The sequence below is a fragment of the Athene noctua genome, chromosome 12 (assembly GCF_965140245.1).
Source record: "Athene noctua chromosome 12, bAthNoc1.hap1.1, whole genome shotgun sequence".
In the NCBI taxonomy this organism is placed as follows: Eukaryota; Metazoa; Chordata; class Aves; order Strigiformes; family Strigidae; genus Athene; species Athene noctua.
Window position 1 is genome coordinate 4,947,429 of NC_134048.1, and position 27,079 is coordinate 4,974,507.

Genomic DNA, 27,079 nt, shown 5'->3' on the forward strand with positions numbered 1-27,079 from the left:
ATGTTGTCCAACTGTCTGCGGACCGGGGCTCTCCTGGTTCTGGGGGATGCTCTAAGATCGGGGAGTGGATGTTACTGTGGCTGCTGGTGTGAAAGCGTACGATGAGCCAGCTGACATGCATCTAGGAGAGATGCAATCCGAGTCAATAAGCTGCGTGCTTTGCCAGCAGTACAATGTGTCCTGAAACGCTCCCACTGGTAGCTGGAGCTGGAAGAAGGGAGTTTGGTTTTCCTCTGTTGAATGTGTCTTATCTTTTCAGTTTCAGCCTTGATTGAGTTATAAACACAGAAGCTGAGGACAGGAACAGAGGCTGCTGAGACCTGGTCATAAAGACCCCTTCCTGAGTTTCCAGTCTTCACCTTGAAAATAGTTTATTTTTTTGACCCTTTTTCCTCCTGTTGCACAATCTTAGGATTTGGCTCTTTGTTTCTAACCACAGATTAACCATGGCCAGTTTACACCTCCTGGTTCTCATAGTGGTGCTGGTCCTGATGGATTGTCCCTCCCTAGAGAGCAGTTGTGTCCTTCCCGTGCCTCCACATTGCTGGGTTCTTTGGGGGTGGTTTTCTCTGCCCTTACATTCATCTGTGGTGGCCATCTCAACAGTCACTGGAGAGAGGAAGGGATATGGAAGATCCCTTCCCCTTCCAGATACGGAAGGCAGATGTAGTTGGTGATGTGCTGGAGGTGCTAATCTCTGTCATAGTAAAGAAGTCAATGGGGTCTGGCTCAAAAAGGTATTAGATGCCTAAAATTCGGCAGGATAAGTATCATCCTGAGTTCCTTTTGTCAGGTTTTCAGTTCTCCTGGTCATCCCCTTCGTCCTTCTCTGCCTGCATTCTGCATTGATCTTCTCTGAACGCAGATAAGCCTTCAGCATCCCGGAGGGGCTTTCTGGTATAACAAATACACCTGCAGGATGACAATTATTGAATAGGTTGCAGTGACATTATGAAGTAGTGTAGGCTTGGGGATAAATAACTTTGTGAGCCAGAGAGGGATTAAAACTGGCTTTTGTAAATAACGTTTCTGTTGGATGTTGACTTGGTGACATGGTGAGACAAAGATTGCTGCAGTGTCCATGCAGCCTGGCATGCCGTCTGGTAGTTGAAATAATCAGAGTGTGGCTGGAAGTGGATCTCTGCTTTTCTGCTGCTGCCCAGACCTTTGTGGGATTAAACTCTCTAAACTGCTACAGTTCACAGAATCGAGCCCAATATCAGAAGAGAAAATAAATTAAATGCTTCATATTGAATCACTGAGCGCATGCATCATGCTGTAACCAAGGGTGTGTGGTAGTGCATAAGAAATGACTGGCTCGAAACTGGAGATAAGGGTTTGCTTATAAAGTCGAAACGTGGTTTTGCCAATTTTACAAAAGGGCAACCCTTCCTCCTCCTTCTAGGCGATTATTTTTTTCCTGGTGTATATTCTGCTGTTGCAGTGCAAGTGAGAGAGAAACCTTTGCAGGGAGGGAGGTGGAAGGGCAGAAGCACTTGTTGCGAGGAGCTCTTCGCCATATGAAGCTTTTCTGTATTGGCAGCAGCAGAAGATATATCAACAGATGCTACAGCAGCGACTCCCATCAGAGAGGCACCATATGTCCTCTCCCGAGTCTTCCCGTCGCTCCTTCCTTAGGAGTCTTCCTCCCCAGGCACCTCGCTAGCATCCGCCTTCGCTTCCATCGCTCACCGGCTCGGAGTGTCCTGGAAAGCGGCAGACACCTCGCAGGAGGTACGTGCTCTGCCCTGCGCGTGACAGCCGGCGCTCTCGTCCCCGGCGGTTAGCTTGCCGCAGGAGGGTCGAGGTTGGATGGGTCTTTAGGCAGGCGGTTAGCTCAGCTCTGTGCATGCCCCTGCACGAGGCTGGGCTCCGTGCAGGATAATCTTTCTGGCCGCCGGCGATGGCAGGCGTGAGTTAAACGGACCTGCTCTGACAGCATCAACCGGGCTCTGTCGCCTGTCACCGCCGGGTTCGCCTGCCTCTCCCTCCCCTTCTGTTCTCCTGCTGCCGGAGCCGGAGGCGAAGCCAAGCGCAGGCAGCGGGTGGATTTGGCAAGAGGCGTTAGGAGCCGGAGCCCACTGCTTACAGGGTGCCGCCAGTTTGAATAACTGGGCTCGTGGCCCCCAGCGCTTGCTGATCAATTGAGAGAACATAAATACCAGTGCTGTGGGGGAACGCTGGATCCGTTTAAATTGGCAGTAGTACACAGTTGTCCAACCAGTGTCCAAATTTAACTGATGCTTTCACATGTCTAACCAAGAATTACTTACTGGAAAGCCCCTTTCTTGCAACGCTTTGTTCTCTGCTAGCTGCGGATCAAATTGTGGAAGGAGGGATTTGACTCTGGCATCATTTTAAAAGCATTTTTATTATATCTGCTGAGGGAAACAAATTACAGAGAAGACCTCTCAGCACTAGGACAGAAGAGTGGCTCTAAACCCTTTTCAGATAAACAAACGTTTGAGCTGTAGGCCTGATGGATGGTGTTTAAAGACATGATCATTACTGCAGCAAGCAAGTGGTTGACATTAAAAATCATAGAATGCAAGAAAGTTCTCTCAAGGTTCACTGTGGGCTTGTGTCTCCCTTTAATCCTGGTTGTGAGGAGCACTGACCACCCTGAGCCCACAGTGATCTCTGTGGCATGGGCTGTAGGGAAACAGTAGCCCAGCAAGTAGCTTCTCTCTTGCTAAATAAGAAACTGGAATGGAAGTGACCCTTTCTCTGCGCCCTGTTCGTGCAGGGTTCAAGTCTGGCAGAAAGCAGTGCTGCTTCTTTGGGACACATGAGGAGCCTGGGCAGGAGCGGTAACGGTGGCACTTTGTGTTGGGATGTATCAGTGTGATGATTTGAGGGTTTTCCCAGGGTTGGCTTTGCTGCCAGCAGCAGCGCTTGGTGTTGAACTGGGAACAGATTTGCCCTTGGTGAGTTTGAAGGCATTTCAGGTGGCTTCTGTCTGTGCTCTGCTGCAGCATGGAGCAAAGTCGGTGCTGGAGAAGATGTTGTAGTTAGACAGCACCATTTTGACAGGTCAAATTGCAGGATATTTATTAGCATAGCTTGGAGTATTGTATAAAAGATTTGTCAGATAAACTAACCGACTAAAGTGTCTTCCTTGAAGCGTCCTTGATTTTGTTGAGGTTTTTTTAACTGTTCAGTCTCTCAACAATTCATCACATTCAGGCATTTCTGGAAGACACTGGTGTGAGTTGCTGCTGAGGGCTAAATATCTGTGGCTTGGGCATCAGGCTCTTCCTGCTCAGTATTTGCGTGCTCTGGGAGGCAGAAGAAAACAGCAATTTGAGCTGTTTTCACATGCTGTAAAGGACAAAACTCATCTCATGGTTTCCTCTGTAATCCCAGGAAGGGAAGGATGTCTCTTTATCCTTGTCAGCCCTCTGCACAGCAGGATCGTTGTCTGTATCGAGGGGCAATGATAAAACAAAATAATGGTGATAAAACCAGCCTGGCACTGCCAGGACTTTTCATTTGCAGGCAGAGGCAGTGCGGCTGTCTTCAGCCCCGAGGCAGGCAGCCCCAGGAGGAGCAGCACGATGGGAATGGCCACAGCGAGTCATGACAGGGGTTCATCCAGTATCCCATCCCCTACAGATGCTGCAAGCACGTGCTTAAGGAACAGTTCATGAACATGGCAAACACGCAGTGATTATGAAGAGTTTTTTCTGTAATTAATTACAATAAGTAATCAGAGCTCTTGCTGTTACTGATGGTGCAGAGCTGAGACATCTGGGAGCACTGGGCAGTGCCCAGGACGGTGCTTCTCCAAGGATGTGCTGCATTCAACAGGCACCTGTGGTTTCCCAGCAGAAGTGCAGAACTAATGGAAATAAGAGATGCATGTGAAGTGGATTTGTAAAGCGTTTCATTCAGCATCGCAGGAGTTTCTACCTGAAATGTGGGTGCAGGTGTCTGAGCATCCTCACTGCCTGTGCTGCGGGTGAGGTACAGAGGGAAACACAGGGGGACGCTGGGACGGCTTCTGGGGGGAGCTTCCAGGCCTGATGCTGTTAAACCTCTTCGCCAGCTAGCTGGAAGAGGTGATATATAGCATATTAATGACCTTTTCCGGTGGCACTTAATTGGGAGGAGCAGCGGGTGCCAGAAAGTGAACTAATACAAAAGGCTGTAGATGAGTGAAAAAGGAGCAGGAAATAGCAAAATGAGATTCAGGCTCTGTGCTTCCTCTTCCCATCAGTAATACATCTCTTCTTGACCTGTGTCTTCTACACATCTTCCCTTCCTTTTGTATGTAAAAATGTTCTGGTTTGAAATAACAAGCGATCCAAGGAGTGGTATGACTCACCCTTATAGAAAACAAAAAGCTAGGCTTTGCTGCTTCCTTGCTTGACAGTGCTAACCGGAGAGTCCAGAGTCAGAGCACACGCCAGGCCCCATCAGACTAGGGCTGGTTCCTCTGTTTTCCGTCAAGCCCAGCGTTCAGCATGAGAAACAGGCAACATCTTCATGCAGGCAGAGCACCCTGCTGGTGTGAAATCCCGTCCTCTCTCCAGGCAGAGGTCATGGCAGGAGCGAGTGCCAGGGCAGTTGTGTCTCCCAGCCTCTCCCATGTACCCACCCGTGGCACTGGTGGCTCCTGGAGCCGCTGGTGCCAGCAATGTGGCAGAGGGGAGCTCTGCTGCTTCCTGGCACTTGTCTTCCTGTGATTTTTTTTTTTTTAATCATTATTTTATTAAAGGATTAGGTATGGTGCCATCAGATAACTTTTTGCAGCTGCTCTGTGAGTCTTGAGCAGCCTTATTATTTTTAATATCACAGCACTGATGGTTTGTTTTGCTGGGAACATTCATGTATTGATTTGCACATTCTTTTGTTGCCTGTATTAGAAAGCAAGTCCCTTTCCCCTCACTCCCCTGTGCCAAGAGAAACAAAGAGTAAAGAAAGGTAGATACTATCTGATGCTTGTTCAGATACTAAGGTGATTTTTGAGAACTGCAGAGCCAGTTACTGACTCATAACTGGTTTGTTTTCACACCGTTAATAGCTTTTTTTTTTTTTTTTTTTTTCTGTGACAAATGAGGTCACTTACTTGGGGAGGAACCAGGAGATCTGCCTTGGCAAGCTGGATCACCCATTTTTCTGCTTGCAAGAGCCTTCTCAGGGGAACACTTCTCTGCCATGGGGGACAAAGTGGTGCCAGGAGGTGTTTTGGGAGGGGGAGAGTCTCATGTCCCTCCTGAGCTTCTCTTGCTGGAGAGGCCAATGGGTGGCAGCTTGGGGGTTCAAGGGGTGGGTGGGCGATGGGGAAGCTGCTGCCGGGAGCATAGTGAGTTATTGCACGATCTTGGTATGAGATTTGCACATCTATGTATAATGTAAAACTTACCGGTTATTCTTAATGCCTGCCTGTTGCTGTGTAGTGAGTTGGGGTTCAGCCTTTTCCTCATGAAGAAATGCAAACCCACTTGTGACCAGCACCAAATGGAATAGTGTACTGGGAAGGAGCTGGGCAGGATGAGACCTTTCCCATTTAGTGAGGAAGCACAACTGGTCATTTGGTTGATCTACAAAAAGAGATGGGGTTACTTGGATATTGCTATGTGGTGCATATTCAGCACAGCAGCCTCCGCTTTTAGTTATCCTATATGTAACGTGCCTGATTCTTGCCTTAGTTGTGAGCGTGGTGGAAGTTTGTTCTGTTTCCATTTGTTTATTTATTTATTGTCTTGTTTTCAACCTCTGTGAAGCTTGATATAGGTATAGAGCTTCAGAAACATACACATAACAAAATAACAGATAACTGTGATTTGGGTACAAGGCAATAATTTAAGTTGACAGGTATAGCTGATAACATAAAACACAAGAGAGAAATAGCATCAGTTTATAAATGTCAGCAGAACCCCTGCGAGGGAGTTGCTGCCTTGAAGCTGACTCTGGTGCTGTTACTCCGTCTAATATATTATACGAAGAAATAAACGGATGTCTGAAAAAATCTGGCTGACCAAGATTAAAAGAATAGGGCTATAAATTAAATTCTTCCTTGGCGTCACTTTAAACAACTTTCAGGACAGACAGAACACATCCAAATAAGACGAGTGCTAATGCACTGGAAGGACCTCCGAAAGACCAGGTGTTTCTAGGCTGCGGACGCTCGGGTGTGTGGCAGCGCCCAGGCACGGGGACAGTTTGTCCGGAGAGCAGTGTAAGTCAGAGCTCAGGCTCGTGTGGGAGAGCCAAGCCTGTCCTGGTGCTTCTGTGGCCGATAAAGGGATTAAATGGAGACCTGGAACAATGCTGTTCTAGCAGCACATTGCCACAGGATCAGCGTCTCCTGCTTGGAAAATAAATGCTGTCTCTTTGCTTTGACATTTACTCCCAATAAATACCTTGTCATTCATGCAGTGAGAAGGGTTTTTTTATCCTCTGAAAGTATTTTACCTGTTGGATGCTATCTTTTTGGCTGTGAGGTGAAGGGCTGAGTGATTGAGGGGCAGGCTGGTGGCACATCCCCACTGAGTTCACTGGGTATTCTGCTTAAACCCTGCGCCTTTCTCTTAGACCCATCAACACATGTTGATGCATATTCAAACCATTTTAGTTGTAGTTTAAAAAATTCCAAGTATGGGATATTTTTTAAGTGGTAAAGAATCCAAACCGGTTGTGGGGGAAGGAGTTTGCCAGCTTCCTCCTCCAACAGCTATAGCCTTTTCTGCACATTCATGCAGGGGTTTTCGCAGCTATTTCTACTCACTGGGTAATTCATTTGGAGGTGGGAAATTCATTAGAATGGAAACTCTTCTTTCCCTTTATGAGAAACGAGGGTGTAGGACAGGATGAGATCTAGCAGCTGGAGGATTTGGAGATCTCAGAAACTTGGACCATTCAGCAACACACACATGCAATGCATACCTGTTTGGATAGACATCTTTCATTTTTCTAAGGTGTCAAAGAGAAAAAAGGCCAGAAAACTGCTTAAATATAGACTTGTTTTCATATTTTATAATTGAGTTTCATTTCCCAAATGCAACTTAATACAAACAACAAGCAAAAAATCAATTCCTCTAGGGAAAAAGCTATTAAGAGTATGAATCTGTATTAACAGCACGTGAAGCTGTGTAATTGCTTACATATGTATTGCTCTGGTGCGTGCTCCCGGTTGTTGAATAGTATCAAATTATAGGCATCAGAGTGAATCAACTATTTTTAAGGGAAGTGTCTAGAAGCTACATATAGAAACATGATTAAAATTCAGGATTTCCATCTTGCTCGTTTAAATCAGCAATTTTAATCACATTATTCAAGTCAACCCACCCTCAAACACACTTTATGAATAATGCTTTGAAATACCCCAAACTAAACAAGACTGAAGACCTCATACTGTCTCAAACACCTTGAATATTTTTAAGTGACTACACCCATCTTTTTGCTGAAAACAGAGATGTCTTTGTTGGTTTATCTAATAAAGCAGTATGTTTGTCCTGCTGTGGCATGAACCTGTGCTGCTGTGCACAGTGGTGAGAAGAAATCCCTGTAGCAACGAAAGGCGCTTAAATACATCAAGGCTGAGATTTCTGCTCTGGGGTTTGGATGGTCTCAGTCAAATCTTGGTTAGGAAAGTACAAGGAAGCAGAAGCAGGAACGGTTTGTGTCTTCTCTGATGGCAACCTCCTTAATTCAGTTGCACTGGGTCTGTGAGCTCGTGCACGCCGGAGTTCACATTTTCTTTTATTTACCACTTGCTGAAAATAGAAACTGGGAGGGCTGGTCACACGGGAATCACTCAGCCCTTCAGGAGGCTGCTCCCGTGCTTTCCTTTTTTATGTTTCTTTTAAGCAAAGCCCATCAACCTCATTCCTCTCCCCTGGCAACTGAATGAACTAATGTGACCAGATGCACCGGCAGCACGACAGCCAGAATTTACTGTACTCTTCTAATGGGGACATTTATTTCTGGCCACATCTGACAATTCAGGAGTTGCTTCAGCAAGTGCAGTGGTTGTAACCTGGGCTGTCCCAGTGCCTATGACCTGGTGAGGAAAGCGCTTTCTTCCCCAAGTGGTGTTCATGCCTGTGGAGGAGGAAGATGTCCTCATGCATCTATATGTTGAGCACACAATGCCATTTTATTTTTTAATTTTTTTTCCTTGCTGGCAAACCCCTGCCTCAGTGTCTCCTGAAACAGGGAGAGGACATGCAATGTTGTCTGTTTTGTGGAGATCCTGCAAACTCCTGTTTGACTGGCACGTCCCAGCTGTGTTGCTTCCATCGCCTGCAAGCAGATGGCTCAGCTATTGCAGTGAATTCCTGCAAAGCTCACCTCCTCAAAGTGGGAAGGTGCTCCTCTAGATAGACATACAGATTAAAGCTCCTGCATGTCACAGGTAAAGAAGCAGGAGGACTTTGGGGTCTATCGGTGCAAATCACACCAAGTGTGGAGGAGGCAAATCTAGCCTGTCCTTGCATAGTTTAAGATGGGAAGATAATCACGTCTGTCCCGTCGCATATCCGGCCAGCGCAGCTCCCAGTGGACGGGATATGGTGGAGAGAAAGAGGAGCCGTCAGAAATGCACCCTGTTTTAATAGGAAATCCTCCAAAGTGGATTTTCCTGGGTTTTATAAATGCAGTTATACCCACTGGATGGCTTTAGGCTTTGAAATGTTTTTGTCTGAATTGTGACAAACATCCCGGTCTTATGTAGGAAGCACCGTGTCCTTTGATCAGTGAAATGTCTCTTTGGTCTTGAAGAAGGAGGGATCAATCCGGTTGTTCCCTAGACTAGAGCATTTTGTCTTTGAATACATGTATTTATTGTACAAAATAATTATCCCTGTCTTCACTTCCCTTTGGTAGGAGATGCTACCTGTCTCCTGTATGCTGTGTTATTTTATCCTAGGCATCTTTTTAGGTAAAAGCAAACAGATAAAGCAAAGTCTGAATGGGGAAGCCTCATTGAGAACATTGGAACATGAGCAGCTGTGTGTCTGTCTGTCGTTCCATGTGCAGCTAAGATCTTCATATTCATTCAGCTGCAACCCAACTCTCCTAAGCAGGCAGATTTCTTGCATTAGAAGAAGATGAAGCAACATTAAGAAACAACCAGATATTGCCATCCCTCCATCCCAGTGCGACAGCTGGCCATTGTCATGTGTTTGTGGTGAATTGTGACCAAGAGAAAAGTGTGAATTTCCCATCTTTTCTGCATTTAAAAAAAAAGCTTAATGTATTCCTAGTATTTTTGTGGGTGGATAGTAGTGATCATATATTCCTTTTAATACAATATTTCCAAACCAACACAGCCTTGCTTCTGTACACTTGATACTCAGCGTACCTGGCTGTACTCTGCGGTATGCTTTGATTTCACTTTGGCAGCTGTGTTTTATGCACTCTACTCCAATCAGCAGCCAATTCCCCTTTCTCCAGATAGGCTCCAAACCTGCTCCGTATGTGGAGTTTTAGCGCTGTCTTAGGAATTGGCCCGGGAGGGAGAGAGGAGCCAGTGCTCTGCTGGGCTCAGGGTCCCTCCTTCCCTGCAGCACAGAGCTACCCCAGCTGCACAGGGACACGTTCGGTGGGTCAGGGTGACATCTCTGCAAGGTTGAAGTGACACTTGGGTCAAAGGGGCATTGCTGGAGGGGAGAGTGGTCGGCGACTGATAGCCCGTTTCTGCTCACCATGCGGGACAAGGCTTTTATCTCTCTCTCTGGTAGGAGTGTGTGCCTTCAGCTCACCCTTCATGCACAAAGCTGAAATAATGCACGTGCCTTAAAATAATCTGACTTTTGTTTGTAGGTCAAGCTGTTCCTGCAGGGTCACATGTACGATTAAATCTGCAGACAGGAGACAGAGAAGCCAAGCTCCCAGATAGCGAAAATGGAAAAAGTGACACGAGAGAAGAGAGAAGAAGGAAAAGGTACAGTGATGCAAAGCATCAGGGATGGGTGTCTGTGGGTTTCATGTCTTTTATGAGAGGCCTGGTTCCCTGGTGCGCTCAATTGCTGTCTCTTCCTGAGACTTAATTGCTGGTTTAACAGTTCAGCAGTGCTGAAAACTGAGCCCTGTCCTTTGTGATCCCTTCAGGATGGCAGTTAGAAGTGCCCTGAGTGCATATGGAGAGACACCTTCATGGCTTCTCATGCCATGACACTCAAACTAAATTGGCAATGTGGCTTCTTTGAATGACATTTATTCCTTCAAAATGTCTGCAGCAATCGGTCTGAAGCTACTTTCTGAGCTTGACCCATCAGAGCAGTGGTGAGGGTGTTGGTTTGTGTTGACCTGAGCCAGGATAACATTGTTTTTAGCTGGGCGCAGTCAGTAGGCTTGCAGTGTTCATCTACATACACATCAGTTACTGCTGACCTTCTCCTTAGATCACCCAGAGTTCCCTACAACCACATCTTAAAATTTGTTTTAAAAATTTCACTGGTTCTGACTTTCCCCTTGGCAGCCTCCTAACAAAGACAGGCTTAATTACAACGGGGAATTTTCCTTCCTAAAGTGTGTGGGATTTACCACTGCTTCCCTTGCTCCCCAGTTAGTCCTGTTAGGAGCATGGAGAAGCTCTTTAGGTGCCTGATGTCTCAAAGGTTGGCTTTCCTTTTCTCTGTGCAAGAGTGTTTATGGCCCAGATAAATCCCCGGAAACAATGAGATTGATGTAAAGAGCAACACAACATGCTTTTAAGCATTTCTGTGTAATTTCTGCTTGGACCTACACTCACCCTAACTTTGTGTATGACCATCATTAGCACTTCAGCTGTAGATCTCCCCGTTAAAGCTTGCAAGTTCTTAGCAATGACTTAGCGGCACAGTGGTGCTTTTTTGGTGTTCCTCTGAAACATTTCCTGCTTTTCTATATATTGCTACACGAAATTCAGAGACATAAATGAATCAGCTCTTTTTATTGTGTTAGGGCTTGAGATTTTGAGTCAACATGCAGGTTATGGAGCCTTTTTTGACTGTCAGGGTGAGATGTCTGCAAACCACCCATAAAATATAGTGCTTGGACTGATCGTTCCTTGAGCACAGTGTTTTTCTGTGTGTTTTAAGTGAGATGCATGGAAATCTAGAACTCTTAGCACCCTTCCTCCTTGACGTTATCCATTGCTAGTATATAACAAAGAAAATATTACAGATACAATTGTTCACTCATAAAATATTTTGTTTCCTCTGCAAGGCTGGGGAAGGTGGATGTTGACTCAAATTCATTCACGTCCCAGGACCTCAAAAAAGCGTTGGCTAAAATGAAGGAGAGTGAAAAGGCAGAAAGAAAGGTAAGGGGAATTCCTTGTTTCCAAAGCAATGCACACTACACAGATGAGAACACCCTGCATTGCATGTCTCAGAAATATGATGATTAAAGTAATTGCTTGGGAAAATAAAAGTGCAGACTAATCTTCTGGTGAATGCAGATCTAAAATACCTTTACTAGCCTGTTAGTGATAGAGTTCCCTGGGAAACTTGCCCATTTTTGTACTAATCCTGGGTTTTCTGTAAAAATGGAAAACTTTCGTTCAGGTCCATTTTATTAATTTCAAACTTAAAATGTTGCAAATTGCTTGTGAGTACTTAAGTAAATTCTTACAGTCCAGGGGATTTCTCAGCAATAATTATCCCATGAACTGTCAGGAGAGAGGGGCTGCACTAGTGGTCTGGGCTGGGATCAGCAGTTTAGCGACAGATCAGCCATCAGATGCTGCTGCTTTCTGGTCTTTACTCAAGTGAGTGGGATCTCAACCAGCAAACCAGACGTGCAGTGTCCACATAACCATCCTCATGAGCCATCCAGCCACCTAACTTCTTACTACCATTCTTGGCATACCAAGGCTAAAGTGAAGCTGTGGGATCTTTCCTGAGCCCAAAGCAGGTCAGCAAGCTCTCTGGTGTGATGCTGCTCCCCTAAGTTTTCTGATACCAATGTGATTAGACCCGAATTAATAATGCAGAAGAGTAACTTGCAAGCACTTGTGTGCACTCACAAGCTGATTTCCTTTCCATTGTTTGGATGTGGTTTTATCCATTGTCTAGATTTATTTGTTCAGTTGTCGCTTGGTTCACAAAAATGTGCACAGACCCCAAAGTGGACTGGATTGCAGTGTGACAGTATTCATAAAGGAAGTTACTTTGCTGTTTGCCATCCTTCTAAGCATGAGGAAGTGCAAAAAATGATGTGCAGCTGAGGCACTTCTGTTCTGGGTTCAGTGATAGTGACAAGCCACTGCATGGTTTAAGTTTCCAATCTTATGCCTTGGGTAGTAAAAACCGAGTAGCCATGGTGAAGCATAGGCTGAAGTTTCCTTATATAAGCTGTAAGTTTCCCATTTAATTATAAATAATCCACAACCCAAAGTAAAACAGAATATAAGTGCTGCTTTCAGCCCTCTTCAGGTTTGGAGCGGGTCCCCAGCCACTGGCATGACACTGGTGGGATGAGTGATATGTCACTCATCAGGTGGATCACAACCAGTGATTTCCGTAGTATCACAGTATTTTCTTAGGCCCTAGCTCCTCCTGCTGCCTTGAGGTTGTCTCAGTCAGAGGAAAACTCAGGTAGGAGTCAAGGCTCTGAAGTCTTGGAGTCGCAGAAAGTCTTTTTTTCCCCTGTCTGGCACCAGGGCATTATTTCGTTTTCTGTAAGATTTTTTATGTAGCAGCCAGCATTACTGATGGCAGGACTTCTTGAAATGAGTGTAATTTAAATGTAAAAATTAGTGATACTCTATTATGTGAAAATAAGCCATATTTTAAAAAACCCTGTTAGAATAGCTATTGTCCCAGCAACTGGGCTAAAACCAGATACATCTAATGGACCTGAAGTACTGCATTTAAAAATCACTCCTGCAGGGAGAAAATTAATCCTTGAAGTAAGTGTGTCAACGTAAATTGAGTTACACCAAGTGCGTTCCCGTCTATGCTCTTGCAAACGCAGTTCTGTGCAGTTGGGTGGGGATGGTGTTCTGTGTTACTGCATGGTACCTTTAGTAATTAGGCCAGTAGTCATTAACATTGATTGTACAGCTGCCATTTCATTGACAGTGCTTTTACTTCCATCGCTCTTTTTTTTTTCTCCAATGACTGGAGCCCTTGGCTTCTATTCACACATAGGAGGGTGGGGCAGCATTTACTGGGGGGAGCATGGCACGTGCCCACCCCCTTGTTGTGGATCACTCCTGTATAAAAACATATTTTGGTATTTGTGCTCATGACAGAATCCCTTTCAAAAGGGGATGTCTTGCTTTCTCCTGCTCTTGGGGCAGTCTGGCCTCTCTGTTTCCTCTGTCCCCTGCAGCAGCAGGCTCTGTCCCCGCCTGTCCCAGTGCTGATGTGGGAGAATTGGTCCCTGCTGGCCCTGGGGCTCTCAGATCTCTGGCAGAGCCTTTTCCTTCTCACCGCCTGCCTTTCTGCAGCTCTCAGTTCATCGCAGCCCTTGGGGTGCTGTTTGTATGAGGAAGACCAGCCATGCTGCAGGACAGGATACCTCCCAGCCAAGCCCCATGGCACGGCACTTCAGCTGCCCCCATTTTATAGCTGGTTCTCCTGCCTTGCTTTCTGACAGCGAGTCCATTTGTTTCCTTGAGAGATAAAGCCATCCTGAAATTTGTTAAGCAACTGGGATGATGAAAGCACCTTTGTATGCATTCAAGGAGATCTCCTTGATGTCACTGGCACGGAGTCACTGGGCAGTTCAGGCTGGACAGGGCTCCGGAGGTTTCCAGTCCCATGTCCAGCTCCAAGCAGCGTCAGCTGTGAGATCAGGGAGATTGCTCAGGGCTTTTTGCAGTCAGGTCTCGAGAACATCCACTTGCAGGCAAACGGAGAACAGCAGTGCTGCCTGCCTGCCTTTGGGCTTGATGTTCTTTTGAAAGGCACGTAGGACATAAAAGTGGCATACAAAGCCCCAGGTACAGGCTTGGGAAGCGCTTGCTGGTACCCAAGGCAGGTGTCTTACAGAGAAGTGGGTTCCTGGGCTTCTCGGAAGGACCCTCCAACGCTTCCCCTGCATCTCTGATGCACAGCAGTAAATCCATTTGCATAGACAGCCAGGTTCTCCTAGTAAATTTGGGGCTGGGGTCTCTTTCTACATTTTTCTTGGCTCTCTATCACCTGCCTTCATATCTGGTTTCCTCCTTCTGCTTTCAAGGCCCATGAGGAAGAGGTGAGGAAGAAGTTCCGGCCCATAGAGCAGCTGAAGGAGGAGTTTGAAAAGCTGAATGTGAAGATGGAAACAGATTATGAAATTATGGTTAAATTAATCAGCAAATTCAATAGCTCTGCCTCCACGCTGGATGAAAAAGTAGCGGCACTTTATGATCTTGAATATTATGTTCACCAGGTAACAAAATGCATTAGTAACTACCATGTAAAATCCAGGCGATACGGTGTCATAAATGTGGTTTTATTTTTCTTATCGGTATCAGGTAATACAAATTGCTTAATTATCATAATCCTGGGACAATAACAGACAGCAGAGGGCTACTGCAGGCTTATTTTATATCCAAGTTTGAATAAATAATCGCTCATGCCAGTAGCAAGCAGTTTCCTAGGGGTTAGTGTTGCCTGATTTGTTGTCCGTTCTCAGGCTTTTTTTCTTGCCCTGTCTTTTTCTTCTTTTATATACCTAATGTTACAAAATAGGGTTTTATCTACCATTTTTGGGTGGCTGCTAAAAAAATAATTATTTTCTCGCTCCTTCCATGGAAAGCCTCTGTGATTGCAGGTAGATGCCCCTACATCAGTTTGCAGAGAACGTCTTTGTACCAAGGAAGATGACAGCCACCCAAAACCCTGTATTTTGTCTTGGCCTGAGTAAGAAGTGGCATGTAAAGCCCCTCTCATAGCTGGTCTGGTGGCAACAGTGACTGAAGGGCCAGGCGGATGGCAAGTTGCTGAGCATCGGCTGAGCCGTGCTAATTGGCTCTGTGTGTGGCTGAATAGATTTCCTAGAATCTCGCTTCCTCAGGTGTATGCTCACATTTTCCCTCCCTCTCCCTGATCTCTCTTGCTCTGCTTTCAGCTTGCACAGCTTTACCTCCTGTTGGTTGCAGGCTGCGGGCACATCGCTCTCTTCCCTTGTGCTTGGTGCCCTCCCACACTGCAGCAGCTTGGGGGGGTATCTGGGTGTCGAGGCTGTGTTCTGCCTCGTGGGAAGGGACTGGACTTCTCCCCAGCGACTGGGAGAGTCTGGAGCAGACTGGGAGATTTTCCAGTGTTGCTTTCAGTGACTTTATCATTTCAGAGGGTGAATGGCACAACTCTTGGGAGATGCCAGTGCAAGACCTTTCACTGGAACAGCACTTCTTAAAACCAAACGTGGTATTTTGGGGGGAGGTAGCTGAAGGAATGTGCTGCTGAGAGAGGGAGTCCATGCATCAGCTAATAGAAGTGTTATTTCCAGGGCTCTTTGTCTTGAATTTCCACACTAAATCTCTGTCATACACATGCAGAGGCTTCCTTGCTGTTTGTTCTCAATGCTTTTGTTTCACTGACGGCATCTGTCTGACTCAGAGAATAAGTGTGAACAATGGGTGTCCAAAGAGCTTCGTGTTTACTCAGGGCTAATTCTGTCTGGTTAAGGGTGCCAGAGCATCAGGCCAGCATGCTAAAAAGCAACCCCTAATCACCCTGGGATGCTTTGGATTCCAGCATAACAGTCTGGACTATTCCAGCATAAAATTCCACCTGCTTGCAGCACAGGATGGGGCAAGGAATTTCAGAAAGGCGAGGGGTAGGGAAGTGGTCCCCGCTCCCTGTGCGGGGACTGGAGCATCAAAGGGAACCACATCCAGCATCAAAGGGGTCAGAAAGGGGGAAATGGCAGGGAGGCTGGCAGGGAGCACAGAGGACTGCTTTGTGCATCGATCACAACGTTGCTCTGTGCCCACGCTGTCGGGGCAGATGGCTGGGCAGCACCTTCTCATCAGGCAGGAAGCTGATAAGAAATATGACTTGTCTCTAAGCCAGCGTGGCTTTTCCTCCTCTTTCTTCTTCCAGCCAGTTGAATGCGTCCAGAGCATTATCTCTGCTTGGTACTGACTTTAGCAGTACCGGCTTAATGTAATTACTGAATAGCAGCCAAATACGCTTGTGCCGCATAACCCTGGAAGAGCTGAACTTGTCAGGAGTCCTCTGCGGCGAGCCCCAGCCGTGCTGCTGGACGACAGGCATCCTTGCAGGTGTGGGTGGCCCAGGGCAGTGAGCACCCACCTGTGGGACCGGTGACAGCTCTGCCGCTCCCTCTTCCCCCAGCCTCCATCTAAATGCTAACATGCCATGGCTTTTGATAATTGTTCAGCTCACGGTTGTCCTGCTGCTGCCTCCGGGGCACAAAATGCCCTGTCGAGTGGAAAATGCCATGCCCTTTAGGGTCTGCAAGCAAAGGATGCTCTCTGCTCCATGGCATGGTCATGAGCATCCTGGAGCGCTGGGACATGAAGCGGCATGTGCCTCCGAGCTCGCTGCGCGGGAGTGGAGGGGAAGCCTTGGCCGGTGCCGAGCAGGGGCAGAGAGGCTTTCCTCTGCTCTTGAAGAACCAGCCCAAGGGCTTTGCATTTGCTCAGCTTTTGGTTGCCAGCTCTGGTTTGCTTCTCATCAGTCAGGATTCAACTTGGCATGTTTGGGAGCCCATCTTGGAGAAAGAGCAGGAAGGTTTGGCTTGCTAGGTTATCTGTAACGCATAAAAACCAAATGCAAATGTGAAGAGGCCAGAGCATAACTCATTTATAAACAGAATTCACGGTGCTTGCACAGCAGTGTGTAGAGCCAAGACCCGTTCTCATGCATTGCAGGCTCTTTCTCTCAATTATTTACTTTCCTTATCTTTCTCTCTCCCCTCCTCTGACACGCCACACCATTTCTCACTGCTAATTTCCTTTCCGTGTTGTTCAGTTGACATGCTACTTTTCCTTCCTCTCGTTTTCTAACATTTTCTCTCTCGCTTTCCCTCCCTGTTTTCGTTCTCCGATTCAAAGCCGCTCCCTGAATAACTGCTGTCATATTTACTCTTCTCCCATCCCTCTTCTCGCCTACCTTGCCTCTCTGTACTTTACTCAAGAGCTCTTTTGATCTTTGGCTTTCTTCTGTGCCAGTTTCAGTGGACTGAAGCGAGGCATGAGCTGCTGCCTCACAGCATCCTCTGCTCCCCAGAGAGGTTAATACCTTCAAGTTGTTGAATTCGGGGTTTTTGTTGGTTTTAAAACAATGAATGAGGGAGTGAGCTCTCACAACAGAATCCAGTTAAAAAAAATACAAAAAGGTTTTCAAAATAGGCTTTACAGCACAAGTTGAGGTGTCTCCCTGACACTGGGGCTGGCCTGAAGGACTCTGGTGCTGATGAGGTTACCGCAGTGGTTGGTTTTACCATGACACATGCTGGATTCAAGCTTCTGCCTGTCTATGCATTCCCTCTTGAGCAGAAGTTAATGTCCAATTCCGGTGTTAAAACAGCCTTGGAGATTTTACAGAGGCTGAGCGATAAAAGCACCCACTGGTAGCTGAAATTGGGTTGCTGCATAGATTTCTTTGTAGCCAAAGATGGGCCTGCAGAAGAGTAAGAGGTCTGGCAGGTCCAGTTTATAGGGACAATTAAAAGAATAGGATCTGAAAGGATACAAAAGCTGCTGCAAATCCTGAATCAGCCCCAGCAGACCTGCAGAGATCAGATTTCTGTTGCCAGAGGGACAGCAAGTGGTGGTTATTGTCCCATGGGGAGAAGAGATGAGCTGTAGCTCCCCAGGTCCCACTTTGGTAAAGACGTACACATAGGACATAAAGCTAAATAGCTGCTTCATTCTCTCGGGTACCTAAAATATCTGACTTATGGCCAATTTTGGTGAAGGTACACGGTTGAAATAAAAATAACACTAAGCATGAAGTCACTGTCGACTAAGAGTGTTCAGGCTGGAGCACGGTGCCTGAGCCCAACATACCCTGCACACCTTGTGTCTGTCCTGTCCCACTCATCGGTGCAGTCTGCTCACTGATGCTGGGGAGGTCGGTTTGCCCAGCTGATAATTTGTGTTTAGGTTATTTCCATCTACCAACATATGCTGTTGTCTCCCTGTCTTGCGGGGAGGAGAAATGTTGAAATTCTAAAACCGAATTTTTGACACACACAATTATGAGGGTTCATCTGATTCCCCTTTAAACTGAAACAAAATTCCTTGAAATCCAAAATTCATCAGTTTTGTTTTGGACTGAAGTTTATATTGAAGCAGTTTACACTGTTTCTCGAATTTTGTTTGCGAGCTACCCAGAGCCCTTTTCTAATCTCCTCTCTGAGAACAGATGCCTACTGTGATTTGTGGCTGGTTAACCCAGAGTCTGGTTAAAGTCAGACACATGAATCCCCGCTAATATTTAAACATTTCCCTACTCACAGTTAGTCCAATATTGTCTGCTTTAGAAAAATCATTGCTTAGGCTGCCCACAGGGGAAGCTCCTGGCTGACCCTTCCAAGCAGGGACTGGCTTTTTCTTTTCATGTCTGCATGAAATTGTTGATGGTAGTCATGAAAAACACCCAGAACCACCGGTGTGGTGCGAGCAGAGGTGATGCTGCCTATGTACTGTTGCTGCTGACAGGCTCTTAAACATTCCTAACTCTTGGAGCTACAGTTAAAGCATCAATTAATTAATTGCATTTGCAAAACATACAATTCCCTGGGTTCCCAGTAAAGGCCTGCTCAGGTGAGAGAGCAAAGAACTGTTTTTTTTTGACATCGTTGGATTTACTGAATTTTTGACATCACCTGAATTACTGAAATACGTGTCAAGAATAGTTTTGATAGCTAATCAAAGTATTTGAGTTTTCAGTGATGCCTTCTGCATGTAATAATAGCCACCTGTCAGTACACTGTGCTTCTGCAACCATGACATCCAGTGCTCGCAGGCAGCATTGTATGAAATTCAAGCCACAGTCATCTTTCTTAATTTTTAATTGCTTTTAAAACTCAGCGCTGGTTAGACTAGGAAGGAAGAGATGCTGCTCTTTCTGAAGCAAGGCGTTCTCAAAGAGCTATTGGGTGGAATCTGGCTGGGGGTTTTGTACTGATGGGGACCTGCTCTCTCTCAGGTGGACAATGCTAAGGACTTCCTCTCCATGGGTGGACTCCAGCTGGTGATCGACGGGCTGAACAGCACCGAGGCCGCGCTGAAGGAGCATGCTGCCTTCGTCCTGGGAGCCGCGCTCTCCAGGTGAGCTCCCTCCCACCCAGCCTGCAGGGGTTATAACCTCAGGAGGCCAGATGGGCTCTGTGTTTCTCTTCATCTCTCTTGATTTATTTCTGATAGCAGGAGCTGAAAGCTTCTCTCATTGTGCAACACACCAGATTGTCTTCTCCCCTGCCTAGCCCTTCCCTTGCAGCACCACTTACCCTGGTGGTCTCCTCATCGTGTCCTCATCCTGCTCGTTAGATTTAGCCAGAAGTAATTTGGTGTGGAAGTTATGGTTGTTTCTTGATTTCCCTGGGGTCCTTGTTTTAACAAAGTCTGAGGGGAATAATTCTGCCTCCTCTCCTCTCCCCTTGGCAGGCCTCTTTGGGGGAAGGTCTGGAGGATGATGTGGTTACGAGTGTCCCAGGGACCATCTTTCCCCCTCCTATTCCTTTCTCCAAGGCCTCTTTAGAATTGCAAGATGCTGATTTCAGAAATATAGCAACTCCCATGGTCTTTGGAGGGGGCTTTTAGCCCCATGGACATCTGCCTCTGACAGCAAAGGGGTGTCGATTTGACATGGGGTTAGGAATGAGGTCAGCAGAGAGAGAGAGAGACTGGTCTGAAGGATGTTTGTAGCCCATTGGAAGGCGGTTGTTGCCCAGAAGAGCCCAATCAGCCTTGTGCTAGGGCGTGGCGTGTAGTGCTGCAGGTGGTACCATGTGGGCTCAATGCGTTTTATTGGTGCCCTTTCTGTTTTATGGGTTTGGGGGCTTTGTGGGGTGTGTGTGTTGCACATTCACAGGTGCAGAGGCTTTGGAAATGTATTGGATGGAACCAAACTTCAAGGTCAGAAGTACAGAGTGGAGACTGAAAGGCAGGACTGTTATATCTGCGTATTTCTATGCCTAAAAATATGGTCACCTTCTCCACCATTATAAATTATTTATCACTTAGTCTAATATATAGTCTAGAAATATGCATTTCTTTTGCAATCTTGTATACAATGCACTTGGTTCTCAGCATGTGTGAAGTAATATAACCTCATGGACAGCAGCAGGTACCCAGATTTACACCAGGAAAGGATCCAGTTTATATCTTGAAACAGAATTTGGCTTCCTGATCACAAGAAGATGTACTCTTTCACATCAGAAACACAGACCCGCTCCTCATATTCTGACTTATCGTAATGTTTGAGGCAATATTGTAATTGTTTCCTTAGGTTCTTTAATAGCATGTAGACTCTTAATGATATGTTTCATAAAGAGAAAATCATGTAGAGACTCTGGAAACATTTTGCAGGTAACTTGTGAAATGACAAGGGCTATTAAATCACTTCTTTCCTGATTTAGCTAATGTGAAATGATCAAGACTCAAGAAATACATTGTCTCATGATATGAGCGTGTAGCAATGGCCACAAAACTGATGGATTTATATAGTATTCCTCAATTAATAGCAAATGCCTTTCGTCGGACAGAAACATTCGCTTTTCTAATATAGCTATATTAAAATACTGCTTTGGAAACTTTTAGACCTTTTTTTCTTTAAAGGACATTCTGACAGATGGTAATTTTGAGTGGTTTAGATGATGTATTGTCTGAGAGCTCAGTTCCAAAGTGTGAGGAATATTATGCCTGGTTTTTGGGTTTGCTTTTTTTCCCCTTGCTGTGCTTACGCTTTCTCAATAGACACCTACATGCCAACTTGTCTGCCTTGTGCTATCTGCTTAATTTGTTTGTTCATACATTTTCTCAGCTTACTCCGTGCTCCAGTTACACTGCCGGGGGCACTTCAAGTACTTCACACTAAGCATTTTCTGATACCTTGTGGTTTTCTGAGGGGTTGATGTTTATTTCCTTCACTCATGGTTGTTCCTAGGCGCCTCAGTTAGGTGGTAGGACTTTCCAGTAAATGCCCAGAGGTGCCACAGCTCACTGGGCTGCTGCAGGGTCACAGTCTGATCTGTACTCATGAGACTGGGGCTGGTATCAGATCCTGCGCTGGATGCTGAGCCATTCCTGGGCAAGAGGCGATGGTCTGCTGCTCACCAAATGGGTCTGTGGCCACCTCCCAGGTCTCTTCAGCCAGGGTGGCTCAAGCCAGCAGTTTCAAGCCAGGCAGACCTTCCCAGAGGAAAATTAATTAATGCATGATCATAGCAGCTCCTCAGCCCAACCTGGGAGGTCACTAGCTCCTGGCATGGCTGAATCTGGAAGTTTGGCTTTGTCTGTAGGCAAGTTGTTTTGTGCAGAAGAAAACCACTGGACACCGAGCAGTTTCAGATGTTCTTGGGTCACATCCAGAACTTTTCAACTCTTAAAAATACCCAGGTCTTCTCCAGATTTGTGTTGTCCTTAACTCTGATCAGGTAGTGAAGCAGGTAAGAGTTGGAGCAACCGACTGCATCACGCAGGTTTTGCCTGCATGCAGTCCGCCTGGGACCTGGCTCACAGGTATGGCTGTACTGAAAACCAATTTGGGATGAAAGAGTTTTCAAGTGGATGGATCAGCATCTTGAGCCAATGGGTCAGCTGGCTGGCCAAGACATTGGATCAGCAAAGACAGCAGGGGGAGAAAGAGGAGGAAGAGAAGGTGCAGCAGGGACAGCTCAGGATTCTCTCTCCTGATATCGCTTCTATTTATTTGTCTTAAACTGGACTTGAAAAGCAGCCTTAGCACAGCAGAGTTTGGTCCTCAAGGCAACGGGTCCCAGGGTCTATCTGCCAGGGTGCTGCCTGCTCAGACACTGTCCTCCCGATATCCATCTGCCTTTATCTGCGAGCCTCTGCCATGTAAGTTGGTGACCTGACATGGAAGAAATCAAGATTTCATCTCTTGTTTCTTTTATATGTCCTTCATTTTACGCATTTGGGTTTTAATCACTGAGCGTGTGACCAAATCAAACATCGTTCCATCTGGTAGAGTTTTCTGAGTGGTGCCCTTATTGCAACTCTAAAACCTCATCACAGTCTTACTGTTTTTAAACCTTTAACAAAATGTTTTTCATTCAGCAGTTTGCAAAAGTAAACTTCATTTGAACAATCCTCAAGTGCTCTGATTGCAAATAAAAGTTAAATGCTCTAACAAAAATAATTGCTAGGCATGTGGGATTGTACATTTAGGTATCCATAATTCACTAACAGTATATGCCAATACACAACATTATCTGGATTTTCAGTGATTGCATTAGCATAAAAGCATGTTAGCATTTATCTGGTGGTGCTAACATTTAAATATATATAAGTATGAAATATTAAGATACAGCATTTTGGAGGCAAGTAAAACTACTGTCTGTAAAATGTTCTTGCATATTTTTGAAGGTACACTCTAGTATCTTCGGATGACAATCAGCATTCGCACCATTGGGTCCAAACATTGCAAAAATGTCAATGTTTTATGCAAAGAGGAGCTATATTAAGCTAAAAAAGACTGCTGATGAGAAAAGTGTCTTCTGATGTCCTCTAAGCTATTTACAGGCAGCATCTTCCTTTGTTCATAGCACAGCCAGGCCTCTGCGCAATTTGTATCTAGATGTTTCACAAGACTGAAAACGTTAGCCAGAAAGGATTATGCTTGTGATTAAAACCTCAATTTTTAAAAACTTTACCTCCAGGAAACATTTTTCCACACCAATAATTTGAACATTTTAATATTTTGTAATAAAAGGATTTTTGTAATCCGTTTACAAGGGGAATAATAATTTGTCGAATGCATTCTTGAATCTTTATCCCAAATGCTCCCCATACGCTTAGGGGTGAGTTAGAGGTGAGGATGGAGAGAAACCAAGCTGTGGGATCTTCAAGGCAAAGAGAAGCAATTTGTATTTCATGGGGAGAGGACAGAAAGTGCGAAAGGTGAGATTTTCAGCAGTGCCAAAGTGGGGAGCCTGGAGGACAGTTGTTTGTGCAGCTGCATTGAGAGATTTGTGGTGTTTTGGCCAGTTCTTTAAAAACCCATGTGCTATTCAAACTGGGTAGCCGGGGACAGGATTTCAAACTGATGGTCCAGGCTGGCATTTGCAGCGTGTCCCAGCAGGATGCAGGGCAGTTCCCAGCACAGCCTCTTCCAGCAAGCCCAGTGCTACTGGGATCTCGCTCTTCCCTGGCCCTGAGAGATAAGACAAACGTTACAGAACTCGGTAAAGACTTGGGAATAAACTCATCACAGGTAAACTCAAACATCATCTTGTAGCAGCACTCAAGAGTTTTCTAGAGATGGCTCACATCAGGGTATTTCTTGTTTTAGTCGTTTCCTGTGAGATTAAACCCATTAAATTATGACGTGCATCATGAACATCCCAGTCACCACTATTCATGTTACCCAGCTCTTTAGCTTATTTAGAGCTTGCATTATTTTGTCGAAGAGAGGCATAAAACCTGTACCTGCTCTTCAAGATAAGCCTAGAAGAAGAGCCCAGAGTGATGGGCTCTGTTGCCTCCCTGCACAGTGCTGTGCTGGGGTGTCCGAGTAGTGCTCAGCATCGTGATATCCAGCTGTTTGCGTTTCTGCTTTCTCATCTTCTTTTCTGTGGGAGGAGGGATGGGGGAGTGCTCTCTCCCCATCCCTGCTCTGTCCATCAGTATTTCGGTGGTGACAGTTCTCCTAGAGGGCATGACTTCCATGTTTTGTCAGAGAAGCACCAGCTTCTTCAGGATGTCTTTGTCAAGAGGAAAAAGCTTCCACCAGATTTAATGATTTTGAATTAAGTCCAGCTTCGCAGTGAAACTGGTTGATGCTCACTGCTGTTAAATAACATTAAGGTCCGAGCAATAAACCCAGGAAAAGTAAAATTAAAGACCTTGCTTCGATGCTGTCTTGTAAGGACATAAGAATTTCTGGGCAGAGAAATAAATCTAGTTAGCTTAACAAGCACTGTCCCTACCCATTTATTTCAAATTCATCTTCATGTTCGTCCCTTCCTCTTCCAGCTTCTTGCTTTACATCCTACAATCTTCGCCCATCTCTTTATCCATTTTCACTGTTTTTTTCAGTGGCCCTATTTGCCAACACTGTGTGTCTGCCACGTCCCAGTTGCAGTAATTCCAGCTTGACTCCCTGCCTGTTTGTAATTTCTTGCTTTATAGATTGTCTCTTCTATTTTTATTTGAACTCCTGACTTGTGTGGAGTTATCAGCCTCACTGCATTTAATTTCAAATTAATTTGATTGGGTCACCTAATTTTTTTTCTGTAACAATAATGAACTCAACCTATTTAGCCTTTCTCCATTATGAATAACCTTAACAAAAACTGCAGTGTGGTATAAAAATGTGTTTCGTCGTTATGGTTAATTACACAGAAGAATAAATCTCTAAGCATTTTTCAGTGTCTGAAATCTAACAAGAAAGTGTAATTAACTATTAAATAGTAAACTGCCATCCCTGTGTTCTTGGGAAGACAGGGAGAGCAGACCCCACGAGAAAAATCTAGAATCCAAGGTTTGTTCCTGTTTTTAGTAGTTTAAATACTGAGGAAATGCTGGTGTCAGGAAGCTGGCAGGGTGTGGCAGTGGAGGGTGGCGTGCTCATCCCGTGCCAGGTATGTTTTCCCCAGGTACTTGCAACTGCTGGAGAGTTGACAAGGTGGGATGGACATCTTGGCCTCAGCAGTGGGACTGGTTTTAGACTGAGGATGTTGTCACTTCTGTAAAACGTGGGGATTCTGGAGTGAGTTACCCCATCCAGGGGGTCTGGGTTGGGCTGGTGGTGTGAGGGAGGAGGACAAAGAGTTTAAGCACAGGGAGGATGCAGATTGCTGAAATGGGAGTGTTTGGCCTCAAACCTGCAGGGTTGCCCCCCCAGCACCGGGTACCGTTTCATTTTCTCAGTTCTCATGGGGCTCAGCCTTGACGCTGCAGGTGGTCTCTTCCTGGCATGTCTGTCACACAGAGGTGAGATTTCCCAGAGCCATGCAGTGTCCCTGCTGCTCCCTGTTCTCAGGGCTGTGTGAGGTGGTCTGCCCTGAAAACACAGCCCCGCAGAAGAGCCGGTGCTGCCCGGGGACGTGAGCGCCGGGAAGCTGCTCCAGCGGCGCTCAGCAGCACTCTCTCTTTATCAGGGAAGTTGGTGACACAGCCTGCAGGAAAACCTCATCGCAGACAGGCCATGCATTATATAAAACACATTGTTTCTGTCTCTTCTCATTTAGTAAATGAGCTCCGCTAAAGTATTTGAGTTATTGTGCTGGTTTCCATTTAAAATATGCATTCAGACTGGTTACTAAAAGCCAGCCCAAACTTGCTATTTCTCGGCATAGACCTGGTTTCATCACTGGCCTCAACATGTATTCCTCTGCCTCTTCAGCCCTATTTATTCATCATCCATGTTCTCTGTTTATCCTTTTTACTACAGCCTGTGCACTCAGCTAATGGCTTGACAAGCTTCAAAGATTTTCCTGCCTAACCACCTACATTATTTTTCTGACCTGCTGTGACTTTCCCATGTCGCATGTTCTCCACATTCCCTCCAAGTAATAGGTGCAAAATGCTCCACAAAGAAGAGGCATCTGCGTCTACTCTTTAATCACGGTGTACAGGAGGCTGTAGCAGCCCGTTGTTAATGTGTTTCAGGAGGGAGGTTGAAAAAGTGCATTCAATAGAACAAAGCAGCGAAGAATGGGAGGAAGATGAACAATGAGAGCAGGAAATGCAGGATCCAGCCTCAATTACGTACCTGCTCCCAGCAGGGTCTGGGGTGGACAGAACTGACCCAGCGATTACGATTACAGCTATTGTCTGAGCTTGTATAGGAGGATCCAGATCCCTTCTCTTCCTTTGTAGGTCCTGCTGTGTGCACCCTCCTACCCCTTTCCTGATTGCAGCTTTTGTTGGATTTAATTGCTGACAGGCTGTATGCAACTAGCATGCAAAGGCAGATCCAGCCAGGTTTGCGGTCTGAGCGGTAGTGGCAGAATTGGGCTTTTGGAGGGGTCTGGTGGGGCTGCCCTTAGCTCCTGTGGGCTGTCTTCTGGATTTAGCCATATTTACTCACCAACCCTCTGTTGCTCCCCACCTTGTGCTGAGGAGAGGCAGGCAGAGCTGCTGGACCCAGAGCTTGTGTAGGAGGCAAAATAGCACGAGCCAGAAGCTGCAGGCTTTCATGGCATCGAAGACTGGCCCTTGCCTGTCCTGAGTGAAGAGGGATCCAGTCCCAACAAGGGACCTTGTTCCCACGTTGGCATCTTCCAGCCTACCTGTTCTCCCGATACAGCGTTTTGATAAGTTTTTCCTCATCTGTCTCTTCATGTGATTTAAGATTCATTGAAGCAGTTGATTATTCACTCATGAAGAAAGTTCCTCAGGTCTTCCACCAGACTGCTGCCAACCTCAGCCCCTTCAAGTCTCTCCAGGTGTTTGAACGGGGTGATGTTCTGTGTTGAGAGAAAATAGCAGTGTACTGGAAATTATCTCTTTCTGAAGAAGCTCATCATCGCTGTTGACTACTTGCTCTTCCCTCAGGTGCTGACATTCTCTGTCTTCTGGTGAGCTGGATTTTGATCTCTCTTTATTTAAGATGATCCTATTTCTGCTTAAAAGGAGATGTTCATCAGAGGCCCTCAGAGCTGCCTGGCATGTTTTGGAATGGGGTGACTCACAGGCTTGTCTGTCTGAGAAGCCATGCAGACCTCTGGGCCGGGCTGGTCAGGGCAGCTGACTGTGGCCACGAGAGGTCTGTGGGGAGCTGGACCAGTGGGCAGCTCCCTCCCCACGGCGTGGCGTGGAGTCGTCACACAAGTTGGAGAAACACTATTGCAACTGCTTCCCACCAAGTCTTAGCCCCTTGACGCCACTACATGAGCCCTGAATAGATTTGAAAACTAATTTGCTGCTCAGAGCATCAATAGATGTACGTCACTTGTCCTTTCTGCTGCATTTAATGAGTTTCCAAGGTACTGCAGCCAGTTCCAGAAGGCAACCATCAAAGGATTGCGTCTTCACTTCCATCAGAAGTGT

The 27,079-nt window shown here is 46.0% G+C and overlaps 1 protein-coding gene across 3 annotated transcripts in view; it reads left to right on the plus strand.

Annotated features, from left to right (window-relative positions):
- Positions 1 to 27,079, plus strand: part of SIL1 (SIL1 nucleotide exchange factor) — a 100,963-nt gene that overhangs the window by 45,696 nt on the left and 28,188 nt on the right. For all 3 annotated transcript variants that reach the window (XM_074915812.1, XM_074915811.1, XM_074915813.1), the window contains exons 4-7: positions 9,772 to 9,892; positions 11,158 to 11,254; positions 14,122 to 14,313; positions 19,050 to 19,171. In XM_074915812.1, coding sequence (XP_074771913.1) covers positions 9,772 to 9,892; positions 11,158 to 11,254; positions 14,122 to 14,313; positions 19,050 to 19,171 — 532 coding nt within the window. The remainder of the gene's footprint in view (positions 1 to 9,771; positions 9,893 to 11,157; positions 11,255 to 14,121; positions 14,314 to 19,049; positions 19,172 to 27,079) is intronic.